This window comes from Sesamum indicum, linkage group LG10, assembly GCF_026168435.1.
Source record: "Sesamum indicum cultivar Baizhima isolate 11 linkage group LG10, ASM2616843v1, whole genome shotgun sequence".
Classification (NCBI taxonomy): Eukaryota; Viridiplantae; Streptophyta; class Magnoliopsida; order Lamiales; family Pedaliaceae; genus Sesamum; species Sesamum indicum.
Window position 1 is genome coordinate 16,153,592 of NC_142666.1, and position 26,035 is coordinate 16,179,626.

Genomic DNA, 26,035 nt, shown 5'->3' on the forward strand with positions numbered 1-26,035 from the left:
CAAATTCATAAATGAGAAAGAAAAGAGACCATTATAGGTATAGAATCATATGCTATGTTTTGTGAGGCACTTCTAGATTTATATATATTATAGTTTATTTATCAAGTTTATGTTTTATTATTTTAATAGAAATAGATATAATTTTTTTTAATATAATTTCAAAAAGTTTGCAAAAAAAAAAGAATTTGAGCTTAATAAAAAAAATTAATTCACTCATATCAAATGAAAAGATTTGGGATTAAATTACTAAATATTAGAGAGATGGTCATGAAGATTTAACTAATTTGGATTGCTAGAAATTTTTAATTACGTACTTTTTAAATTAAACTGATCATGTATATTTTTGAAACCACATTTGGTTTAAATATTAGATATAAGACATACTTCTTTTATGCTTTATTTGATATTTTTCATACTTTAATTTCATGATGGGAAATTATGAATATATTCAATAAAAAAAATATATTATATATAGTCGTGTTAACGTTGTATTATGTTTTAACTTTTTAACTTTTTTTGTATTATCATGTCATATCCGGATCATCGTATTCGTGTCCTTACATCATATATATTAATATTGTTTACACATTCGATATGTGTATTTCAGTATTGAAAGATTTATAGTATGTCCCTCGACATCCATGTTTCTCTCCATAGTTTCTGGCAGACTAATCCATGCTTGCTTATAAATAAATTTAATTAATAATTAGTCAACTATAGGAGATTATTATAGATGAGTCGAGATCAACTGGAAATGGGCATTAAAATTGAGCTAAAAATAAATTATCCTTTTATAATATAAAAAATATAAAATAAATAAAAAATAATAATAAATTACTCATATTTTTTTATCAGAGTTATGTAAAAAATTACCTCCAACATGTCTCGTGTATTATAATTACAAGGGAAGGGGTGGCGGAAGGAGAATGAGGCAGCAAGCTGGGGGGGGGGGGGGGGGGGCGCGAGATGAAGGTAGAAGGGGTGGCGGAGCTGGGTGGAGGGAAGGTGGTAATGATGTGGAGGGGAGGGTGAGGTGTTGGGAATATATGAATTCTAAAAAATAATTTGAAGCGTGACTTCACTATTTTTAAAATAAAGTTTGGTTTTACTGTATGATTAATATTGAATTACAAAAAAATTCAACTCCAGTATACGATAAAAATGATGAAGGCTTGTTGAACAGCAATTCTGGAAGCCTCCTTTTAAAAATAAACGAAAAACTTTTAAATTAATACGAAGTGAAAGAACATGTAAAAAGTAAACTATGTAATCTGACCCTTGAAACATCTATTAGTCCTTTTATGTCTTTTAAGAAAATATCCATATTTTCAATTGTATTCTTTTATTCTAAGTTGCAATATTTTAGAATATATATATATATATATATTCTAAATAGATATTTTTGAAAAGCAGCTTTGGTTGCAACCTTCAAAGGGAAGCCTCTATTTAATACCAGAAGGTGGGGGATCGCGCCGCCTCACTTGAAAGTTAATGATACAGATAATCTTTACTGCCAAAGCTAGTACAAATGGTAGTAGAAAGAGATGAGGTGGGGGTATCCTCCACCACAACTTAATAGCCTGCCCATAGATAAAGGAGCCCTTCCCACAGATGATGCCTCTAACTGTCCTGCTACCTCACTTGAAGGCTAAAGCTATAATAAGCTTCAACCTTCAAAGCCAAGAGACATGGCAGCAGCCGAAGACGAGTTGGGAGGTGTTCTTATCCTGAAGACAACCACCTTCTGAAGGTCGAGTCCTTTGCATAAAGAGCTCCCTCAGCCTGAAAAGCAAGCATTATGCTTGGATTCTTTTTTAGGTGTTTTGTTCTTCTTTGTGGAAGCGAGAAAAATATAGATAAATGAATATATTTTGAAAACAGTGTATATGTTTGGATCTATTTTATGGAGAATAAAAAATTGATATTCATTGTCAACTCACGACTCCTTATGTATTTAAATATGTATATGATTGTATTTGTCGGCGTGTTGAATTGTATATATTATTTATAATTGTATTTTAATGAAAAAATCATTGACTAAAAAGATTAATTAATTTTATAATCAAAACATTTAATTAATTATGAATTTAATTTATAAATTATGAATTATTAAATTCATAACTAACTCATAATTAAATATAAATGAAAATTAATTTCTTAGCCCAATAATTCGTCAATCTACATGAGATGGTATAACCTCCCTTGTCCTTCAAAAATACCCCATACAAAGATAAAAAAGAATCAAATTTTCTGCTAGATTCTTTATTGTCCTGGGATTGTAGTTCAATTGGTCAGAGCACTACCTTGTCAAGATAGAAGCTGCGAGTTCGAGTTCCATTTTCGCTTTTATTGGTTGTTTGGGTTTATAACTATGTGATTAATCAAAGTGGAAAGACAACCTGATGATCCTTCATCAGATGATTGTCCAAGGTTGACGCAAGGTAAGTTATAGGAAAAAACAAGGAAACGGATGATAAATAAAGGAATTTTAGACTGATTGGGTCAAGTCCAATTTTTGATTCGGTATGGATAAAAGAACTTCCTATGTTATACTATTCAAGTTTCAACGACGAATTGATTTGATACATCAGATATCGTTATTCATGATATTAATTCGATTCAAGATCATCGAGAGGTAATTCATTCATTGAATTTACAGACAAAAGATTTATCATCTCTAAGAGATTAAATCCCTAGTTATTGCGAAGTAAAAAACCGATGAGATTATAAAACTCAATATTCTTGCATTTATTGCTACTGCACTATTCATTCTAGTTCCTACCGCTTTTCTACTTATCATTTATGTAAAAACAGTAAGTCGAAATGATTAATTCAATTAAATTTTCAAATGAATTTCAATGAAACTTTCCTTCTGAGTCCTTATAAAAATTGACAAAGTCAAATAAAAAGGATTTCAATTTCACGTCTTAACTTAAATGAAATAAGCGGACTATAATCGGCAGTATTCTAATAGATGTAGTATGGTAGAATCTCTTAGTCTATATAGTCTATATGGGTGTAATTTAGAATAAAGATGAAGGATTAAGTTTCTATATACAATATTCTCTTCATATGTGTATATTGAATGAAATTGGCATAACACCCAATTTACTACATCTATTTGTTCCGATCAATCTGAAATAATTCTAATATTAGGATTCTAATTGCTTTCCTTTTACTAATAAGGAAGAGAAAACCTCACTGATTTTTAACGCCCGAATCATGATATGAAATAAGTTGATAAAGCCTAAATCACCTTTCTTAAATTTAAACCAACCGGTAACTGCCCAATATGTGACTCGCGCTAGGCAAGATCTTATTATTGCATAGTCTCTCGTTAGACAACCACTACCTCTATATCATTTCTCATAGAAAGTGTGTATACACTTAACAAAATGACCTCGTCTTTGAACAGTAAAGAGGCAAAAAAAAAAAAAAAAGGGGCGGTCTTGGTATCCATCTATAGAGATAGCAAGAGCCAATTCCTTTGATTGAAATAGAAAATTTCGAAAGAATTTTAGGTTGGAATAAATTTCCAATCATCTGAATCCTCCTTTCTTTTCGAAATAGAAATACGAGAATCGTTGAAATATCTCTTTGATTACAAATACAACAGGCTCTTATGGATTTTTGATAATTGCAAATACTCTTTTATTGTTTGATAAATTACAAATATCTCATAAAATTGAAAATATCTTAATAAATACCCTCTTGTAATAGCTCATTATAGGATGATATTTATTAAGATATTTGTAATTGCAAGAGAATATTTTTTAACTTTTCAAATAATAAGAAGATATTTATAATTAAGACAAATTTCATAATATTTTTTTGTAATTTCAACTAAATTAAATCCACGAATTTGGAATAATTGTAGACTCAAAGAAAAATAGCATGTAGGGGTATAATTGTCAGTTTAACTAAAGGACAAAGGGCAAAGCGCGTGGGCCCGTTCACAAGACCACGAGGAAAATTCCACCACCGCAGGTCCGCAGCTGTTCAAAAGGAATTCCACCACCGCACACCTCCGGTGGACCCATCAGTGCGCCGAATCTCCTCATTGATTCTCGTGACGTTACACGTGTCTTATTGACACGTGTTCGGCCAAGGATGCGAGTTTCGGGGCGGGGCCTAGATCCTCTGCAGAACCGCCTACCTGACAATGGAAGCTCGTTTGACAGCGATTTGGCGCCAAGAAGAGAACAAACGCACGAGTTGTCAAAAGGGGCTGATGAAGGAAATAATAAAAGCGAAAAGGAAAAGGACAGGGAAGAAAGCTCATTAGACCAAAATTCAAAATTGTGGAGAATTTTGATGTGGATGGAAATATTATGAAAAATAGATTTTTTTTTAAATATCACAAATATGCTACATAGAAATTTATATAATATTTTTAAAAAATAATATATATTTTTTATTTTTTTAGTTGATAAAACCGATTACAGCTGGGGTGGGTGGAGTAAGCCAGAACCCTACTTGCTCGTTAAAAAATCTCATAAATACTTTTACAAGCACAAGACGCAAATTATCATAGTACACGCTCCTTTAAAATAAATTTATAACGCGGCCAATTGAAATATAAATATGCAGTTCTTTTTTTTATATAATAATTGAAATGATTAACGATATTTTGCCATTCGAGTTATGATTAATTTTACAATTTGGCATCTATATATATAGTTTTTTTTGTCGGCTTACTATCTCAACGTTACGAAATTTTATACTTTTCTATTTATAACTGTTTTTCAATTAAACTTTTTGTCGAAAAAACTTCCAATGCGGTGCACATGTGATATTTAAGAGTTCTGTTATATTTTTCACATATACACAGCATCTAATGTTAATCCGACAGAAAAATTAATAAAAAAACAATCATATATAACAAAGTGCAAACTTCACAAAGTTGAGATGGTAAGTTGACACAAAAAAAAGTTCCAGTGGCAAAATGTAAAAATGAGCATTATTCGAATGATAAAATATAATTTACCCTAATTGGAATTACAGAGTTAAGATTTAATAGTAAGATTTCTTAATTATTATAATTAAAAAATATTAAATATTTAGAAATAAAATGGGCTATCCTTATTCTATAAATTTTTTGAAATTCTAAATATTTCATTTTGAAAATTTATAAACTCAAAAATTGTAGCAAATATCTCATTGACAATTTTAGATGAAAGTGTAGTACTTTAACTTTTGGACTAAATAATTGTCCTCATACAATTATATATTTAAAGTTCCCAAAGTATGTGAGCATTAAGCATCATATATTCAAATTTTAGTTATAATTTTGGAAAAGTAATTTTGTAACTAAAGTAATTCAAATTTAAAATAAAATTAATAAATTAGTAAGTACAATATGTGATGTTCTTCTGGCAAAAAAATAAAAAAAAGACGGCCATATATGAAAAAGTACAAATTTCGCAAAAATAATATGGTAAATTGATCAAAAAAAAAATTCAATAATAAAGTGTAAAAATGAGTATAGCTCGAATGACAAAATATAATTTATCCAAAAAAATCACTACGGTTTTGTCATTTACAACTTTATAATTAATTATACAAATACATATTTTATTTAATTATAATTTAAAACTAACCTAATTTTTAAAAACTAATGAATAAATTAAAAATTATTTATTCGACATAATGAATAATTAGATGAGGAAAAAATCTACAAATAATAGCTTCTATAACAGGTGAATAGCAATTCACCTTACTGTGATATTGAAAATAAGGACATTACCCCTATATGATAAAAATATATCGATTTAACTCATTTACTTTTTAAAATGAAGCAATTTACTTCCTTACACACCAGGGTAAATTGTTGTATTTTAAAAAATATAGGGATGTAAATCGCTATTTTTTTTAATAAGGGTGTAATTACGAATTTACGATATCACAAGAGGAGTGCTTGCATTTTTTTCCTTCTATAACGACATAATTTTATTGAAATATAATCAGCGGAAATGATTATTCAAACGTGAGCCAAACAGTACCAAAAATTGTACTCGAAAATTGAAACGCAGATTTGACAAAATAATATTATTAGTGATAATTTTTCATATATTAACTTTTTACATGTAAATAACTAATTTGTATACTCTTTCTTTAAAATATTAAAATATGTAACTGATTAAATTACTTTTTATACTATAACTAAAACCATCTTATTTTTTAATACTTAAAAATCTAGTAACAAAATAAAAAAATAGGAGTAATTATATTTACAGAAACCACCTTGATTTTTTTTAAATATATATACACCGTTAGAATTATCAATATTATTTACACAAAATTCCCATATTTTTTTTGAAAAACTACATATACACCTTAATATCATCACGCAAACTACTCTTACGTTCTCACTCTCAGTGTTAGAAATAATTTTTTAGTTACACAAAATACAGTAACAATTACCCTGAATAAACATAGATCATGAGTGTAAACATAAGAGATAATTATACTCTCTTTGATGTAATTACACATAAACCTTATACGGTTTGAAAAATAACATCGAATACTCATAAGATTTGCTTATGTCTAACAAATATAATCCATACGTTAGTCAAAATGCACCAAAGTTGATGATTTTAACAAAAAAAAAATGAATAAAAATCTATATTTAGCACCGATTGACTTATTACTGATTTGTTGCATGTTAAATAAATTTTTTCATGTACCTTATATATCTGCACACATATACATGCAAGTAGGAATATCTTCACTATTATAAGGAGAGTTTAGTCCTAAAAAATTAGTTTGACCTATAATAAATAAGTAATATGTCAATTGGGGGTAAATATCGATTTATATTTAATTTTTTATTAATATCAATAAATTTAATAAATTTTAATTAACAAAGGGAGTTAATTATTAAATAAAAATAATATTTAAATTATTAAATATATTTTTTTAAAAATATATAAAATTTATTTAATTTTTTATTAATATTAATAAATTTAATAAATTTAATAAATTTTAATTAACAAAGGGAGTTAATTATTAAATAAAAATAATATTTAAATTATTAAATATAATTTTTTAAAATATATAAAATTTATATATAATTAAATTTAGCTTGGGTAAGGAGGGGGTAATTATCTCAACCAAATAAGTTATTCTCAACAATAGTAAAAAGTAAAAGTGAGCTGAGGCAGAGCTTTGAAAGTAACTGCTCCTTTTCCTCTTTCTTTACTTCATATTCATGGCTGTATATTAGCTGTCATATAAACACCACACAATTCTTCTCCTCTATTTTTTTTTTTCTTCATCACCGCATCAGAAAAATACAACTATAAAATATGAACTTTTGAAAACACCCCTCTTCCCCCCCTCCTTTTCACACCTCCCCTGTTCTACTGTTTCTCCACCACATCCCATCTTTTTGCTCAGAAAGAACTGGAAAAGTATCAATCTGTGTGTGTTGTTTTCAGTTTGATTCAGGCTGGTTTCTTGTTTCAAAGTTGTTGATGAAAAGATTAGGGCTGAGCAGTTGGTGTTTTTGTCTGTTTGTGTGTGTGAAAGGGTATACATGCACAGAGATATACAGAGACAAAGAAGAGGGGTAAAGGTAGACTCTTTTTCTTTTCCTGGCTCCTTGTTTTTGCGAAGATTAGCACAAATCCCGAGGCCCTTTTAACCATAAAGCCGAAATATTGGTAAAGAGATTGGGAGACAGAGAGAAAGAGGGAGAGGGCTTTGGGTAGGGTGGTCTGGGGAAATCTTGAAGTGGGTTCTGAATTCTACTGTAGAAGTTGAGATTTTTGGTTGCCATTTGTGGATTCTTCAAGTGGGTTTTGAAGATCAAGTGTTGAAGTTGAGGTTTTTCCTGATGCGGGTTTTGCATAGAGAGTGAGTTCTTTAGTCTTCGTTCCATCTCTGTTTTTCTTGTTTTTTCTTTCCTTGCAGGGTTGGTTAGGTGAAACTTTTATTGAAGTTATGATAGCTTTTCACCATCTGTTCATGGATTTATGGAGGATTTCGTGTGAATTTGGTTCTTTTAGTGAGATAGTTCGTTTTTCCGCTTGTGTTTATTGGTTGTTGGTAGTATCTTCATATGCTTATTTTGCATAATTAAAGGTTGTTTAGAGTCTTCTCATCAGTTAGTTTTGGAGTATCTGACAGCTTAATCTCTTTTCTTAATCACTGGAATTTGTGGATTGGTGGGTTTCTATGAACTTGAAGAGCTAGCTAGTTTTCAATGGTAGATTTTGACAATTGTTGAATGGCATTTTTATATTCTTAGTTTGCATGGGTGTGTTATTACGGTGTGTGCTCAGAATACGACGTTATACACTTTAAAATTGTACGTTGATTCAGGCAATCAAAAGAAATTATACTATTCCATACACGAATGGTTACATTCATGCTTCAACCAGTCGTTTCATAACGGGCAATAATTTATAATATGGGACGAAAACAATTGCTATATTTGGTTGTCCTCTATGCTGTTCCTCCTGTGCCATGGAGAACCAAATAAGACGTATGGAAAAAAGTCTGTGATAAAGTTTAATTCTTGTTATGCTATCCCATCATTGTTTTGATAGGTGAATAACCGGAGTGGTTAGTCCGTATTGTTTTCTGATTAGAAGAGCAGAGCAGCATCTTCATGAACCCATTCTGGTGGTTGGGTGGCTGTTATCTAATTCTTTTCTTGAAATGAAAAGAATCTGAATTCTGGGTAGATTGAACTATTGATGGTGTAGAAGTTGATTTTTTGGGATTATAAATTGATACCAGTTCCGTGGGGAACTGTGAACAATAACCTCATAAATATAAAATTCTTGCTGTATACTGTGCATCATTTTATTTGAATAAGTTGATGACGGCTGGTATAATTAACTATATAAGGTAATCTTGTCTGTTCTCGTGCCTATATCCTTAAATTAGTGTCTTTGACACCATTTCTTAGTCACGACATTTTTCTATTAGATGTCACCATAAAAGCAAGTGATGTGAATTCCTTGACCAACGTGTTTGCTGTGTTTCTGGAATATAATATGCTGCACTTGTTTTTTATAACCCCTAACTACTACGCTGCTGCAGTTGGTTACAATACATTATTACAAGTTGTCTGTTAAGAATAGTGCTTATATTCCACCTTTGATGTTCGTAAGACAATATGATTATTTAATACTCTGCCTCTTCACAAAACTGTAAGTTACATTTTCTTGACAGACATTTATCTACTCATAAAAGTACCTGTCCAGAAACGAGCCCTTTTACTGCAAAAGCATGTTGAATCTGGTTGACAATTGGTTGGGTATTTCTAACAGTTTATATTTGCAACTGGGCTCTTGACATTTCAAAAACTGATACTTTGGATGGACACTGCTTTTAGTTATTTACTCCCTTTTTGCTCCTTTATTCAAATTTCATATTTCAATATTTTTATCTTGTAATCCAGATTATGGATGCATGTCAAGTATACATTTCCCTCCTTCCCTTAATTATGGACTTGGCATGCATTTACAATGTTGAGTATAAGCCCACTAGGGCTTCAAGACTGATTGAAATCGCCATAAGGTGCTTTCGAACCATGAAAAATTAGTCAAAAGGAACTATTTTATAACATATGCTATATCCAGTTGTAATTCCGGGCAATCTGCCTAATATGATAGCAGGCTACAACTTTAAGGATGGGTAAAGGTCATTAATTTATCTAGAAGACAAATAACCCATGAACCACAAAATGAATTTTAGCCATCAGGACAGAGTGGGTGAGGCCGCGAGAAGCTCACTGATGTAGAACACAGAGAATAACTTATTTATCTATCAGTTAATTGTGTCTATTATTGATATAGTAGTCTAGTTTTCTGGTTTATGTTTCGGTCTATGTGCTTGTATGTTAGATGGATTTGGACAGATTTCATTTTTCTCCTCCGAACTCTCATTCTCTTTGCTGTTTCTTGTATAGTCAGGGGAAATAAAGAAGAAGATGATGCAACACAAAAGAAGCCCCATCTCCATTGATCAAAGTAGCTTCATGAGCTTGATGCCAAAACGATTGAAGACTGATGTAACTCTCTCTTCCAAGGTCCGTCAATCATGATATTGATCCTAGTGCTTGTAAAATGGAAGCTTTTCTTACTTATCCAATGATATCCAATTAAACTGGACCATTTATTAGCTGCTAATGAGTGCAGTTTGCAAGTATGAAGTCACTCTTCTTTAGTACTTATTGCAAAAAAGGAGTTATAACTTCAACACATATTTTGGTCTACAAATCCATGTCAAACTATATAGTTCATGGCAAGAACTAAACTGCTCAAATGGGCAAGAATTCTGATATTGATATCGTGGAAACAGCAAGAACCGCAGTCTTTTTCTGATGGATTCCTGATTCTTATTTTGGAATTGGCTTAATCAACAATTTGTTCATTTGCTTTGTATTCATAAAATCTAAATTGTGTGTAATAGTCGAATAATTAATACCGACACACTTCCCGATAATATTGCTCGAACTTATGTTACAAAGGCGTTTGGATAAAATTGGACATCAATCACTTGTGTGCATCTCGTTTTTTACTCCATTTTCTTTTCCTTGATGAATTGAAAATCTGTGTTTATCAAACGGCTTAACTTTCCTACTTGGCCTTGTCTACTGAACAATGAGCTACCGCCCATTCTAAGCTTCACTAAACCTCCTTTCGTGCAAAAATACTATCCTTCTTGATGGTTTTTATGCATCTTTGTTCACCATTGTCCTTTATACCTAATTTTTGCTCGGGGGCAGGAGAAGAAAGAGAAGGTGAGTGAACGGATTTCTGCTCTTCAACAACTGGTATCACCATATGGGAAGGTATATGCTGATCTCTACAAGGCGACCATACTTTTTGGATATACTGGGAACTTGTTTTACATGTTTCTTTACTTGTGATCTTTATCACTAATTCTTTTAGTACAGACAGATACAGCTTCAGTCCTCCTGGAGGCAATGGAGTACATAAATTTCCTTCACGAACAGGTCAAGGTATGGATTCTTCCACTTTATTGTTGTTCGGATAGCTAATCACTGAAGTGATTCTACATTTGAGCGGCCTTGAACTTGCACGCCTCTATTCTGGCAATAAGTAAGGTCTAAGTACTTGTTTATCTCTTAGCATTGCCATTCCATATTTCCACCAATTAGTTTCTATAAATTCAACAATTTTATTTCTTGATACAAGTCTGCATAGTTCAAAATCTTTCTGAACGCACTTTTCTCTTGTTGCGGCTTTCAGGTATTAAGTGCTCCATATCTATACAATACACCGGTGCAGGCACAGGTATGTATAAATGAGTAAAACTCTAAGATGAGGTAGAAGTGAAAGGTCTTTGTTGAATTACTGCGCGAGCCAATTCCTGGCTTTGTTTGTTCCCAGTCTATTCCGACCCCCCACACCCGCTAAATCTGATTAGTTAGGGGAATGACGGCATTTTATTCATGCGATAAATTAAGGTTTGAGTTCAATCAAATATTTCTACTGAATTCTTCTTGCTTGTGGTGTCTCCATAATAATTATGTTACATTTGGATGGAAGGATTTGAATTTGAGAAAGGATTTCAAACGACTTATTATTCAAACATAACCATGTTCTTGTACTTATTATGCACAGGAAGTCCTTGTACCCATGTTCATCATTCCAAACATAACCTTAGTGATCCGTAATTGCTTTGTACAGCATAGTACTTTGCCTGTTTTCATATAGTATATCGTGTGTGATGTTCTGATTCTGTTCTTGTTCAAGGGTGAGGAACCATGCAGCCTAAAATCCAAAGGCCTGTGTCTTGTCCCGATTTCATTCACCGTTGGAGTTGTGAGCAGCAATGGCGCCGATATATGGGCTCCCATTAAAACCAGCCACCTCAACTCAAGAAGATCGATTTCAGATGAAGTATCAGTAGTAACACATAGTTGATTGTTGGATTACGGCACAAATAGACATCGTGGTTAAAGAAACGTTCCGTCCCCCATAGAAGCTGGTTGCTTCTGCAATGCAGAGATCGTTGTGGCCGACGAACCTTCATTCTTGTTGTGCCAAAAGTTCGGTTAGTTAGAAGTTTATGAAATGAGATCATAGTGTTGTGTAGATTGCAGCAAAATTTGTAAATTGAGAAGGAACCAATACTTTTCACCATAGTGCAATATGAAAAAATAGCTGATGTATGTATGTATCAGCCATCTTAGAACCATATAATTGGATAAATGCCTTAAAATTAATAGTCCATGAAACTCACATTCAGTATCGTGCTAGTCTCTGGCTCAACTTTTCATCGTAATTTGGTTATGTGAGGATCATATGCAGAATTTTACAGGGGTAAATATGTCATTTCATACTTGTTGGCGTGAATAAAAAGTGAACGTATTTTCAGTTAATCCATGCTTTAAAGTATCTATATCTATATTATACGTAAAAATAGGAAAAAATGCAACGCATCCCCGTGATATGGGTAATGTGCATGATAGCCTCTGTGATATAAAAATATCAAATTATTTTCCTGTGAAAATTTTATTGTAGCAATTGGACCTCTGCGAATTCAATGTGTGGCGTATGCTGCCCCACCTTCATCAAATGAAAGAGGTTAAGAGCAAAATACCCCTGTGTTAATGATAAAGAGCAAATTACCTACATTTTTCCCCAATCATATCCTAAATGTTTGTTTCCCATTGTGAACAATCATATCCTTATTTGAATAATTCTTTTTATAATAAATCAAATTAGTTATAATATAATAAAATTCTATAAACGAAATACTATTTAGTAGTCCTAATTTCTATAAATTGCTTAGACAATCATAAATATATCCAAATAAAGTTAAATAAATAGGCAAATAATAGTTTAACATAATTAATTTGTTAAAAGAGATTTTAAATATTTTATGAAAAATTTAACTTACAAGGGCACAAAAAATTTAGAACGAAATAGCATTTGAATAATATATAAGATATTAATCTAAATTTAAAAATTAAAAAAAATAAAGAATGAAATTATAAGTAAAAGTTATCAACCTTATTAAATTATAAATACTTTCGAAAATTTTAATATGAATAATTTCTAACTAATTAATTTTATTTTCATATTAATATTTGATAATTGTTTTTAAATTGTACTTTTATTTGTACCATAATATATTGGAGGTAAAATACTATTAATAAGTACAACTTATGATTATGATCAAATATTTAAAAGCCAAAATCTTTTTAAGTGTTCATTCATGCTGGGAAAAGATATTATTCCTTAAGTATATATTCTTTTCAATAATAAATAAGAATTAGTTATATAAGGGGTAAAAATAATATAATTGGTCCCTTAAGTTTGCGTTAAAAATCACGTTAGTCCCTGAAGTTCATTTCTTAAAATTGATGTCTCTAAACTTTAATTTTTATCTGAAATTAATTTCTCTAACCGTTTTCCATGAAAATGTGGCCGAAAAAATGATCATGTGACGGACATATTAGGAAGAAAATAATTAATAATACTAGAAGTTGTCAATAAAAAGTTTTAATAAGAAGATCAATGAGGTCAAGTGGCAAATATATTAGCTTAATTTTCCATTGTTTAATAATAATAATGATGAGATTATAGAAGAATTTTCCATTGTTTGTTGAAATTTAGATAATAGTTTAATTTGATCGTAAAAAAATCTAGCTGCATAAATAAAATTAAAGTAAAAATTGAGTAAAAGACTAGAACAAAATTTATTTTTATTTATTTTAGGGTAAATTTCAATGACCTCTCTGAGGTTTGTCATAATTACGAATACCCCTCTCGTTGTGTGAAAATTATAAATATCTCCCTGATGTTTGATGAAATTATGTAATACTTGGATGGAGGTATGAAATTGTCAACTTTATCCTTACTGTATTTATGTATTTTTTTAAAAAAATTAAAAACTTATAGAAAAATCAAACGGGGTCGTATTCTACAGCCATGATGTTTTGCCTTTTATCATGATATTATTTAATTTTTATATATTATTTTTTATGATATGAAACTTATTAAATTAATAATCTCTATATTTTTCTTATGTTTGTCTCATTACATTTTACTATTTATTTATCTTTTGGAGTTTATTTTTTAAATATCTATGCTGATTGCTTGATTTTGTTAGACAAGGAGGAATAAATTTATTTAATATTTAATAAGTACATATTTCATTTTTAATTTGTATAATTCTACTTAATTGGTAATTTAATTTTTTTTCTATTTAAACTATTCAAATTTGATTATCATTAGTATTTTGTGTTTAGATGATGTTTTACAAGATGGAATGAATCACCAGATATTATTTTACATTTAATTTATTTCTCAAGCTATTTAAATATTATTCAACTAAATCAATGATCATATATGCTTCTTAATTCTTACATATAATTTAAGCCTTTTTTTTTAAATTCAAATAGATGAAAAGATATTTATACCCTTAAGCCGCTGTCTCAGTTGATTAACTTTTCTATCAGAACTTATACACTGAATAGCTCTGCCCTCGTGAAGTGGCTAAACAGCAGAGAGCACATTCCTGATTTTCAATTATATTTTGCCTTTCTTGAATTATGAAGAAGATGAGGGTTTTTGCAATGGCTGTTATTCGTAGAGGATTTGCTGCAAACAAGAGCTATACTGTAACTTCTCCACTCTCTTTTCTCTCTTCATCTTTTCATAATCTCACCCATAAGAATATGCCCTTTTCTCCAAACCCCAGAATAGATTTCAGTTATATTCATGATGTAGATGATGCTGTTTTCTTGTTTCGTCAAATGCTCAGAATGCGCCCACAGCCATGTGTTGTTGAGTTTAATAAACTATTGACTTCTATTGTCAAGATGAAAAAATACTCTGTTACCCTTAATGTATTCGACGAAATGCGTCAATCGGGTGCCCCTGTAGACGAGTATACATTGACTATCGTGATTAATTGCTATTGCCTTCTCAATCGAGTTGACTTTGGATTTGCTATCTTGGGCAGTTTCTTCAAGCGCGGATACGAGCCAAATATCATTACTTTCACCACACTTATAAAAGGGCTCTTTTTAGATGATAAAGTCGTCGAGGCAGAAAAATTATTCAAAAAGTTATTGACGCTGAAACTCTGCGAACCCAATGAAGTTACTATTCTTACTGTGATAAATGGGCTATGCAAAGCTGGACACACTCTCACTGCATATGATTTGCTTCGGTTATTTGAAAAGACAAGCTTCAAACCTGATGTTTCTTCTTATAACTCAGTGATTGACAGTTTGTGCAAGGATCGCATGGTTGATGATGCGCTCCAGCTCCTAGCCAAAATGATTGACAAGGGCATTTCACCCAATATTGTCACATATAGTTCTATACTTCAGGGTTTGTGCAATTTCGGTAGATGGAAAGAGGCGAAAGACTTAATTACTGTAATGGTGGATCACAAGATATCTCTAGATGCGGTTACTTTCAATATATTGGTGGATGCATTTTGCAAGGAAGGACTGGTCAAAGAGGCTGAGGATGTTGTTGAAATTATGATGCAAAGAAACATTTCTCCTAATGTTGTCACGTACACTACTCTCATAGATGGTTACAGCTTGGTTGGGCAAATTGATAAAGCAAGAAAAGTATTTGACTCCATGCCAGGTAAAGGTTTGAAGCCTTGTATCATTAGCTATAGTAGCTTGATCAATGGATATTGCAAGAATGGAAAGGTAGAGGAAGCTTGGGCCCTTTTCCTCGAAGTTCGTCGTAAAGGGTTAGATTACGATGTAGTTACCTATAACACCATGGTACAAGGATTATTTGGTGCAGGTAGATGTGCTGATGGATTGAAGCTTTTCAAAGATATGCACACTCATCAACTAATTCCCAATGTAGTGACTTACAATACCTTATTGAATGGCTTGTGCATGAACAAGCAGATTGTTGAAGCATTTTCCTTCCTACACATAATGGAAGAACAAGGTGTTTATCCTAATATAATCACATGTACTATACTCATCCATGGATTGTGCAAGGATGGAAAAGTTGAAATTGCAAGAGATCTTTTCAATAGCCTCCCTTGCAAAGGTTTGCGACCTAATGTTCAATTATATAATATCATTATTGGTTCACTATGTCAAGGAGGACATGTAGAGGAGGCAAAACGTTTGCTTGTGGAAATGGAAAAAGGTGGTTGTGCACCTGATAATGTGACATATAACGTCTGTATCCAAGGTTTGCTTAAAAGAAGGTTGCTTGCCGAGGCAAAGACGTTCTTGGATGAAATGTGCAGACAAGGATTCTCACCCAATGCAACTGTTGTATCTATGTTGCTTGATCAACTTCAAGACAAAGGTTGGAGATACTGTTCCTCTGAAAGTACTGATAACTGCTAATGTCTCATGTATGCTACAACATATTAATTTTTATTCAACAACTTTAATTATGGCCCTAACTACTTTTTTTAAAAGCTTTTTAAGTAAATAGTATAGAAATTGTTCAACTTGTGCAATAACTTTTACTTTTAGTTGTTAAAACTGATATAGTTTTAACAAATATTTTTTGACTGTTTTTATCTTTTTGTATATGATTTACATAATAGTGTTTGTTTGTTTGTTTTTCATAAACGAAAGAAAGAGTCCGATGCAGGATTTTTTGGGGTTCCCCCTCATCTTCATATCATACAAAATCAAACTAAAATTTCGGGACACAAAATTCTATTTCGATACTATTTTTTACCTAATTAATCAATTTTTAAGAAAAAAGTCTGAGATTGATTAGAATAATAAAATTTAGTTTTTCTTTAATAATAAATCTGATATTTTTTTATATATTTCTTACTTATTATATTGATATATAATTGTAATATAATATATACACATATATATTATTAAAAGAATTTCGAGACCGTGTCAAACATTGAATTACTCCAAAATTGTATAGACGGCCTATGTCTCATGCCTACGATACACGACTGCAGTACTTAGTGTAAGTTTTTATAGGACATTTGATGTTTTATCTCGAGATTCTCAACTTTGAACATTTCAAATGGACCTTTAGAAGTTGATTTCATAACTAACAAATCTGTGTAACTCAATTCTACGGGGTTATCCTTTCAGTTTTTAGGCATTTTGTTGTGACATTAAAACCTCATTTAATGTAAGTGGTAAGCACAATAATGCACAATGCCAGTTTGATGAATTCTTATCATATCCATTAAATCTATATTATTTCGATAGAAAATGACGAATACAAAAAGTCCAATTTAATTAATTTTTGATCACCTATTTAAACAAATTATTAATATTCCTACTTGGAATGTTGCAAATAGAAAAAGCCATTTCAGAGCCCAACAAAATGTCCCAAATACTTTTTACTTTTTTTAAAATATATCTTTAGAGTTCATATTTACATTCCATTCTTATGTGTGCATGCAGAAGATTGAAATTCAAACTTTGTAAGTAGTTTCAAGAGTAATCTTATGTGTATTGAAAGGCCTAGAGATTGTAAGCATGTTACCGTATTTTAATTTTGTTTTTATGTTTTACAAATATCTTTTGGTTTCCGAAATCATTTACTTAACTTAGAGAGATTCCCATTATTTTAACATTTTCATGATTAAAATTTAAATTGCCTGTGTTCAATATATCATATTATATTTTAATAATTCTTTTTTCTAAAAACATTGCAGCATGAATGCATTTATTTATATCAAATAAAAAGACTTGCCACTTCTCTTTTTGTCGAAGTTGCTTTTCTTTTTCATCTAACTCACTATTTTTTTTTTTCTGAGTTTTGGGAATTTTCTCATTCATAGGTTCGAAATATATATCTCTGAATTGAAGGCCGGATTGCTTTTCCTATTCTTGAACTCTTTTATGATATGGCTAAAATGTTTGACGTTTTCTTAAACCTATTCCTAAGCCTTTCATCCTACTGGCCTGGTTGAGGCAAAGCTTGGAACGTAGTCCATTGTAGAGGTGCGAAAGCGCCGTTATTTACGAATATCCCCTCGTTGTGTGAAAAATTATAAAAATTTTCTGATGTTTGATGAAATTATGTAATACTTGGATGGAGGTATGAATTGTCAACTTTACCCTTATTGTATTTATGTATTTTTTAAAAAAAAATTAAAAACTTATAGAAAAATCAAACAAGGTGGATAATTTTTTTTTTGAAAATTATAAAAAAATTATCCACTCAATCCATAAAATTTTTTTAAAAAATAAAATAAAATTATAATTTATAATCTACAAGGGCATTTTAATAAATTCACCACAAAATGGATGGAAATCTAACGGATTGAGCTAATTATTAGACGATCATTAAAATTAGAGGAATATTGATAATTTTTCAAACAATAAGGGGGTATTCGTAATTATATCAAACCTTAGGGGAGGTCGTTGTAATATACCCTTTTATTTTAATATCAATTACTTGAATAGATTGAATTAAGAGAATATTAGTATTTTGAACTTTAGTTTGTTATTAAATTGACTTCAAATATTGCAAAAATGAATTAAATACTACTAAAAGAGAAGTAAATTAGCCAAAAAGAAAGAAAAAATGATAAGTTTTACAGCAAAATACATATATAATTTACTACAACCTACACAATAAAAGAATCTAATTTTCATAAAAAAAAAAACAAAAATTAGAACTATATATCTTAATGATGGCATAGAAATAATTGGCTTAATAACACCAAGACAAACAAAAATAAAGAGATACACAAAATGATAATACAATCAACAAAAGTCACAAATTTTGCCATGAAACTGTGTATATATATATATATATATTTGGATAAATGTAAGTTTCATTAATAAAACAAGATCGTATAGTACAACAATGCTCAACTGGTGGTTTCTCCCTCAATATGCCAAGAAATACGCAATAATCTATATAACTCATATCAACTAACAGAACGAGATAAATTAACACTAATAATCTTTTGTCTAATATCTTCCGTATGCTCAAAGTGTCTTAAATTTCGTTCCCTCCAAATGTGATACATGAAACTATATATTTACTAAGGACATATATATCACAAAAAAAACTTAATAAATTGCAATTATTTAGAAACCATATGATAATTATTATATTAGTACTTTAATAAATAAATAATTATTATTAATTATATTTTTCAAAACAATTCAAGGTTTGTAAATATTTATAATTTTTACAAATATTTCTTTAAAAAATAAATAAATATTAATTTTCCATGTGCACGTGCATTTTGCTAGTAATATTGAAAAGTTAATTAGCACAAAATTCGGCCATTGTTTTGAATCTTTTTGTCCATTTTTTTTAAATTTTAACTAAGTCTTGCAGAATTATTCCTAGAAAATATAATTTTCCCTTTTCATATTTATATATTAGTTTTTTCTTTTTTTATTTCTAAATTTTCAATATTACTGGCTCATTTTTTATATATAATTATTTTATTTATTTTTCTTTTAAAAAAAATTGGGTAGAAGGGATTAGACGTTGACCCCTACCCATCTATTAATATATGGAAACATTTTACAATTTTGGGAAGCAATAATAAATACATTTTTATTTTTATTTATTCTACACTTGCGCCTTTTATTTTAACCAAAAGAGTGGTTATTACACCAAAGGAGAGAAGAATGTGTATGGTCAATGGGGTTTAGTTTAGTTGGTGAAGATAAGATCTCTTGATTTTAAGATCGTGGGTTCGAAGTTTTATTTTATGTATGAGATGTTATTTTTCGGCTAAATTCTATTTTATTTCCTGTGTTTTGCTAAATGAGCAAAAAAACCTCTTATGTTTTAAAAATAGACAAAAAAAATCCTCCTATTTTCAAAATCCGAGTAAAAAAAACCTATTTAGTTACAAATTGATGAAAAGTGGATATGATTGTTCGATATTGATATTTTTATTTATATATATAAAAAAAAATACGGGACGCTTGAGTCGCCATCTCGGTTGATTCTCATTTTTCTATCACCTGCTCACACTTTATGAGTAGCTAAAGAGCACACTCTACACTTTAATCCCATTCTTCAATTCTGTGAAGTAGATGAGAGTTTCTACAATGGCTCTTCTTCGTAGAGGTTTTGCTGCAGAAAAGAGAGGTACTGTAATTTCTCCACTCTCTTTTCTCTCTTCATCTTTTCATAATTTCAGCCATAAGGATATGCCCTTTTCTCCAAACCCCAGAATGGATTTCAGTTGTATTCATGGTGTAGATGATGCTGTTTTCTTGTTTCGTCAAATGCTCAGAATGCGCCCACAGCCTTCTGTTGTTCAATTCACCAAACTGTTGAATGTTGTTGTCAAGATGAAACAATACCGTGTTGCCCTTAATATATTCGACGAAATGCGTCAATCGGGTGCCCCTGTAGACGAGTATACATTGACTCTCGTGATTAATTGCTATTGCCTTCTCAACCGAGTAGACTTTGGATTTGCTATCTTGGGCAGTTTCTTCAAGCGCGGATACGAGCCAAATATCATTACTTTCACCACACTTATAAAAGGGCTCTTTTTAGATGATAAAATCGTCGAGGGAGAAAAATTATTCAAAAAGTTATTGACGCTGAAACTCTGTGAACCTAATCAAGTTACTATTCTTACTGTGATAAATGGGCTATGCAAAGCTGGACACACTCTCACTGCATATGATTTGCTTCGGTTATTTGAAAAGACAAGCTGCAAACCTGATGTTTTTTCTTATAACTCAGTGATTGACAGTTTGTGCAAGGATCGTATGGTTGATGATGCGCTCCAGCTCCTAGCCAAAATGATTGACAAGGGCATTTCACCTGATATTGTCACATATAGTTCTATACTTTGGGGTTTGTGTAATTTCAGCAGATGGAAAGAGGCGAAAGACTTAATTACTAAAATGGTGGATCACAAGATATCTCTAAATTTGATTACTTTCAATATATTGGTGGATGCATTTTGCAAGGAAGGACTGGTCAAAGAGGCTGAGGATGTTGTTGAAATTATGATGCAAAGAAACATTTTTCCTGATGTTGTCACGTACACTACTCTCGTAGATGGTTACAGCCAGGTTGGGCAAATTGATAAAGCAAGAAAAGTACTTGACTCCATGCCAGGTAAAGGTTTGAAGCCTTCTATCGTTAGCTACAGTAGCTTGATCAACGGATATTGCAAGAATGGGAAGGTAGATGAAGCTTGGGGCCTTTTCCTCGAAGTTCCTCGTAAAGGGTTAGATTACAATGTAGTTACCTATAGCACCATGCTACAAGGATTATTTGGTGCAGGTAGATGTGCTGATGGATTGAAGCTTTTCAAAGATATGCAAGCTCAGCAACTAATTCCGAATTTAGTGACTTACAGTATCTTGTTGAATGGCTTGTGCATGAACAAGCATATTGATGAAGCATTTTCTTTCCTACACATAATGGAAGAACAAGGTGTTAATCCTGACATAATTACATACAGTATACTCATCCATGGATTATGCAAGGATGGAAAATTTGAGATTGCAAGAGATCTTTTCAGTAGCCTCCCTTGCAAAGGTTTGCGACCTAATGTTCAATTATATACTATCATTATTGGTTCACTATGTCAAGAAGGACATGTAGAGGAGGCAAAACGTTTGCTTGTGGAAATGGAAAAAGGTGGTTGTGCACCTGATAATGTGACATATAACGTCTGTATCCAAGGTCTGCTTAAAAGAAGGTTGCTTGCCGAGGCAAAGACGTTCTTGGATGAAATGTGCAGACAAGGATTCTCACCCGATGCAACTGTTGTATCTATGTTGCTTGATCAACTTCAAGACAAAGGTTGGAGATACTATTCCTCTGAAAGTACTGATAAGTGCTAATGTAAAATCAAATTAGACGCCAAATTCTATTCCGATTCGGATTTTTATCTAATTAATCATTTTTTTAAGAAAAAATTCTGATATTAATTATAATAATAAAATTTACTTTTTCTTTAATAAACAAATCTGATATTTAATTTAATATTTTTATATATTTCTTACTTATTGTATCTATATATAATTGTAAATCTGTAATATAATACAGTAAAACCTCTATAAATTAATAATCTTGGGACCATGAAATTTTATTAATTTAGAGAGATATTAATTTATCGATAAATTAATATTTTATTAATTAAAAGAGAGATTTTTTAAATTCAGCAAATTTAGTACATATGTATTGAAAATAAATAAATTCATATATGTTTCAATGATTATATTCATGCATCAATTAATTTTTTATAACTAATTAAATATATTCATGTATAATATCAATTCATTATTTACAATTAACTATTATATTCATAGACACATGTATCAATTCATTGGAATAACTTAAATATACATGTTTACATTAATTCGCTGCACTTAAATAAATATTATACCCAATTAAATATATTCATGCATGATGAATGAAACATATACTACATAAATCTCAATATGATAATAAAATAATTCATCACACCCAACCATGTCTTCTCATCTAAAAGGCATCACAAAATCATCCATGAATGATCAAATGCGTAAAGCATTACAGACTTCACATTTTAGTAAATTACCATAATATTTATAATTGTAATATTTATGAATTATTAATTTAGAGTTTTAATGGGACCTAATATTTATAAAGGAATTTTTCAAAAAATTATTATTTTATTATCTTATCGAATTTGATGATTTTTTACAAAGGCCCAAATCGGGACCGAAAGATTTTATTATTTTAGAGAGTTTATTAATTTATAGAGTATTAATTTATAGAGGTTTTACTGTATATACACATGTATATTATTAAAAGAATTTTTTGACCCGTGCCAAACATTGAATTACTCCAAAATTGGATAAACGACCTGTGTCTTATATCGACAAAACATGGCTGCAGTACTTAGTGTAAGTCTTTATAAAACACTCGATGCTCTATTTCGAAATCCTCAACTTGAAATATTTCAGACCGACGCTTAGAAGTTGATTTCATAGATACCAAGTCTATGTGTAACCCAACTTCACGGGGTTATCATTTCGGCCTGTGTTCATTTTATTGTGACACTGAAACCCCGTTAAATATAAATGATAAGCACAATAAAACACAATATCAATTTAATGAATTCTTATCATATCCATTAAATTCATATTATTTTGATAAAAATATACGAATAAAAAACATATTCTAACAATTAATATTCCTACTTGGAGATGTTGCAAATAGAAAAAGCCATTTCAGACCCCAACAAAATTACCCAAATACTTATACTTTTTTTTTAAAATATTTTTTTACAGTTCATATATACATTCCATTCTTATGTGTGCATGCAGATTTGAAATTCAAACTTTATAAGTAGTTTCAAGAGTAATCTTCTTGTGTGTATTTAAAGGCCTCGAAATTGTATGCATGTAAGCATGTTACTGGATTTTATTTTTGTTTCTTTGTTTTACAAATATCTTTTGGTTTCCGAAATCATTTACTTAACTTAGAAAGATCCCCATTATTTTAACATTTGCACAATTAAAAATTAAATCGCCTATATTCAATGTATCATATTATATTTTAATATTTTTTTTTCTAAAATCATTGCCCCATGAATGCATTTATTTATATCAATAAAAAGACTTGCCACTTCAGGGTTTTTTTTTCTTTGTCCAAGCCACTTCTCTTTTAGTCGAAGTTGTTTTTCTTTTTTATCTAAATTACTTTTTTTTTTTTTTGTGAGTTTTGGGAATATCCCCATTCATAGATTCAAAATCTATATCTCTGAATTTAAGGCTGGTTTGCTTTTCCTATTCCTGAACTCTTCTATGATATGGCTATAATGTTTGACATTTCCTTAAAACTATTAGTCCCTAAATCTTTTATCCTACTGGCCGAGTTGAGGCAAAGCTCGGAACCTAGTCCGTTGCAGAGGTGCGGAAGCGCCATTATTTCTTTCTTTGCTCACCCAAACTTTGGAGGTTTGCTCTTATGTGGATCTCAAATCCTCTTAAGCAACTTAAGTATTTTTTAAAGAGTCGCCCTGCTGCTTTCCATAAGTTGATGGAATTTTTAAATGCCTACCCATTGGATCTCCTCAAATTAGTCCACCTTGCTATCCTTTAGGCTGAGCCCTAAAGAGGCAGACATGGATCCGGTTGTCTGTATATTCACTTGCAGCCTTTTTTTCTTGTTGTTTTCCTGCTTCATAGATAGTTTAACTGAATTTTCACAATTATTTTGTACCGATTTTCTAGAAGCAAAAATATTTTAAAAGTTGCTGTGAGATAGGGCTAAGAAAAGGAAAGGGGAGAACATCCATGCTATTGGCTCCTCTACTAAGAGAACCTTGTTGAAGAGTCCTCCTTCCACCCCAGATAGTTCGGCGTCCATAGGGGATCTTAAGGGCAAACAACTTGTTGATCTGCTGCAGATATCCTCTAAAAGGGCTAAAGGTTCTTCTGGCTTTGTTGTACCTCCTACTTTTCACCCTACTACACGAGCTGAGACCCCTCGCTGTGTTGAAGAGAAGACAATTAAGAAAGAAATCTTCCCTGACTAGAGTTTGTCAAAAAATCAATACCTGCTACTGGAGGAGGGAAAAGGGAGCATGGGCGCGTAGATTTCCTGAAAGGAGTACCTCCTCTGCTGGACATGAAGTATATGGACAATTTACCTCATGCAAAAACTATTAATCTCTTTGTCTTCTGTCTTGCAGGGTAATAATACAAGCCTTTGGAGTTGCAATAACTTTTATAATTGTAATGAGAACTCAACTTGGACCATGTACTCTGGCAGACAGGCCTGCCAGCAAGACTCTATTAGCTGTTGGCCCTCGCCAAGATATGGAAAACCTAGGAGAGGTTTTTCAGCCACCCTCATCAATGCCTCAGATTCATTCTTAGCCATGTCCAAAAGTTTTTGATACATCCGTGCATTTTCCTTCTTAGAAAGTTGGCAGTTCCCCTAGGCATTCTTCCTCGCATCTTTCTACTTGGCCGCCTCCCCACCCAGCAAGCGTTCCACCCAATCCTCCAACCTCTTCTTCTTTCTATCTGAATGGGGAAGAGGAGATATAACCTAGGGGCAGGACAATATCTCACACAACACCACTATCTCCTAATGGATACGCAAAAAGTCAGACAACTCAATACATGGGATCAAAAACTCATAAATATTAATGGAAAAAGTGTGAGATACCATGCTGACATAGTAACATAGCATGCCAGTCAACGCTTCCCTAGAAACAGAAATAGGGTGTGCTTGTCCCCTAGCATCAACACCCCCTTCAAAACTCCAAGAATAATCCAGACTCCCCCTCTCACTCCTGCACGAGGGACTTTTAAGCGTAAAGGCCTCAGTTAGGGGAGAAATGTTAGCACCTAGGGGAGAAAACCCATGCATCCCAAAGGAGAGGGGGTTTAGGAATAGGAGGGGTGGCGGTAGAGAGTGTGACTACCTACAGAGAAACTTCGAATGAAGGCTAGTTAGAGGAGCTGCCCTTGGACCTCTTTGATAAACCTTCAGGGGTGGAGGTCGAGCAGCTCCTTTGGGAGTCACTGGAAGGTGGGGTCCCTCCAATTGGTCGAGAAGAAGGGCCTGCTGTCAGACGGCATCTTGGGCTGCCCTAATGGCTTTGTCGCAGCTATTTTCTAAACATGGTTCACTCTAAAAAATAGATAAAACTATCAAGTTAGACCACATTTGAGAAGAATGCAACCATAGAGGAATAATATTGAAAACCTACGGGCTCCTCCAATGACCTCCTTGGGGCTCAAACCGAATTGAGAAAGAAACCTCTCGTCCATTAACCCCCTACAGTCATAGGGGTCAGGGTAAAGGTCCTCTAAGATGGCGGTGAGCCTGCAGTTCTTTCCCTTATAGACAAAGAGGTGCTGGGAAGGAGTTCATAAATCCATTAGTGAGGAAAAACCCAGCAGATGGACGAAAAACATAAAAGAAACTACCCCTTCAATTCTTTGGAACATTATGGGCAAGAAGAAAGTGAACCCCTCGACGAGGGAATATGTGAAAAATGTTAGGCTCAAATTTCTTTAGTTGAAAACAAGTAAAAGGACTCTATCCAGAAGCATGAATGCCATTAAAACAAAAAAATATGTAAATACCAACCAACAGAAGAAAGGAATTAGGCG

The 26,035-nt window shown here is 31.7% G+C and overlaps 3 protein-coding genes across 6 annotated transcripts; all 3 read left to right on the top strand.

Moving 5' to 3' along the window:
* The first annotated feature begins 7,224 nt into the window (after positions 1 to 7,224).
* Positions 7,225 to 12,230, top strand: LOC105171964 (basic helix-loop-helix (bHLH) DNA-binding superfamily protein). Of its 3 annotated transcripts, none has more exons than XM_011093260.3 (6): positions 7,225 to 7,857; positions 9,927 to 10,042; positions 10,742 to 10,807; positions 10,913 to 10,978; positions 11,229 to 11,273; positions 11,736 to 12,230. In XM_011093260.3, the coding sequence occupies exons 2-6, from the start codon at positions 9,944 to 9,946 to the stop codon at positions 11,904 to 11,906; spliced, it is 447 nt and encodes a 148-aa protein (XP_011091562.1). In that variant the 5' UTR covers positions 7,225 to 7,857; positions 9,927 to 9,943; the 3' UTR covers positions 11,907 to 12,230. The 3 variants fall into 3 exon arrangements, with proteins under 3 accessions (XP_011091562.1, XP_011091560.1, XP_011091561.1); XM_011093258.3 differs by having other exon boundaries at positions 7,226 to 7,576; positions 9,923 to 10,042; XM_011093259.3 differs by having other exon boundaries at positions 7,228 to 7,857; positions 9,923 to 10,042.
* Positions 12,231 to 14,440: 2,210 nt separating this feature from the next.
* LOC110011264 (uncharacterized) lies at positions 14,441 to 16,389 on the top strand. The gene has a single exon (XM_020697378.2). The coding sequence runs from the start codon at positions 14,543 to 14,545 to the stop codon at positions 16,328 to 16,330; it is 1,788 nt and encodes a 595-aa protein (XP_020553037.1). The 5' UTR covers positions 14,441 to 14,542; the 3' UTR covers positions 16,331 to 16,389.
* Positions 16,390 to 19,854: 3,465 nt separating this feature from the next.
* LOC110011251 (uncharacterized) lies at positions 19,855 to 21,825 on the top strand. Of its 2 annotated transcripts, none has more exons than XM_011093255.3 (2): positions 19,855 to 20,036; positions 20,185 to 21,825. In XM_011093255.3, the coding sequence occupies exon 2, from the start codon at positions 20,186 to 20,188 to the stop codon at positions 21,758 to 21,760; it is 1,575 nt and encodes a 524-aa protein (XP_011091557.1). In that variant the 5' UTR covers positions 19,855 to 20,036; position 20,185; the 3' UTR covers positions 21,761 to 21,825. The 2 variants fall into 2 exon arrangements, with proteins under 2 accessions (XP_011091557.1, XP_020553038.1); XM_020697379.2 differs by having other exon boundaries at positions 20,646 to 21,825.
* The last annotated feature ends 4,210 nt before the right edge of the window (positions 21,826 to 26,035 follow it).

What these genes read in the sequence shown, in the direction of transcription:
- LOC105171964 (XM_011093258.3), top strand. Translation starts at nt 7,538, where the DNA reads ATGCACAGAGATATACAGAGACAAAGAAGAGGGGTAAAG. An exon ending in TGGTATCACCATATGGGAAG is followed by an intron (nt 10,808 to 10,912) that starts GTATATGCTGAT and finishes CTTTTAGTACAG; the next exon opens with ACAGATACAGCTTCAGTCCT. An exon ending in ATACACCGGTGCAGGCACAG is followed by an intron (nt 11,274 to 11,735) that starts GTATGTATAAAT and finishes TTCTTGTTCAAG; the next exon opens with GGTGAGGAACCATGCAGCCT.
- LOC110011264 (XM_020697378.2), top strand. Translation starts at nt 14,543, where the DNA reads ATGAAGAAGATGAGGGTTTTTGCAATGGCTGTTATTCGTAGAGGATTT.
- LOC110011251 (XM_011093255.3), top strand. Translation starts at nt 20,186, where the DNA reads ATGCGCCCACAGCCTTCTGTTGTTCAATTCACCAAACTGTTGAATGTT.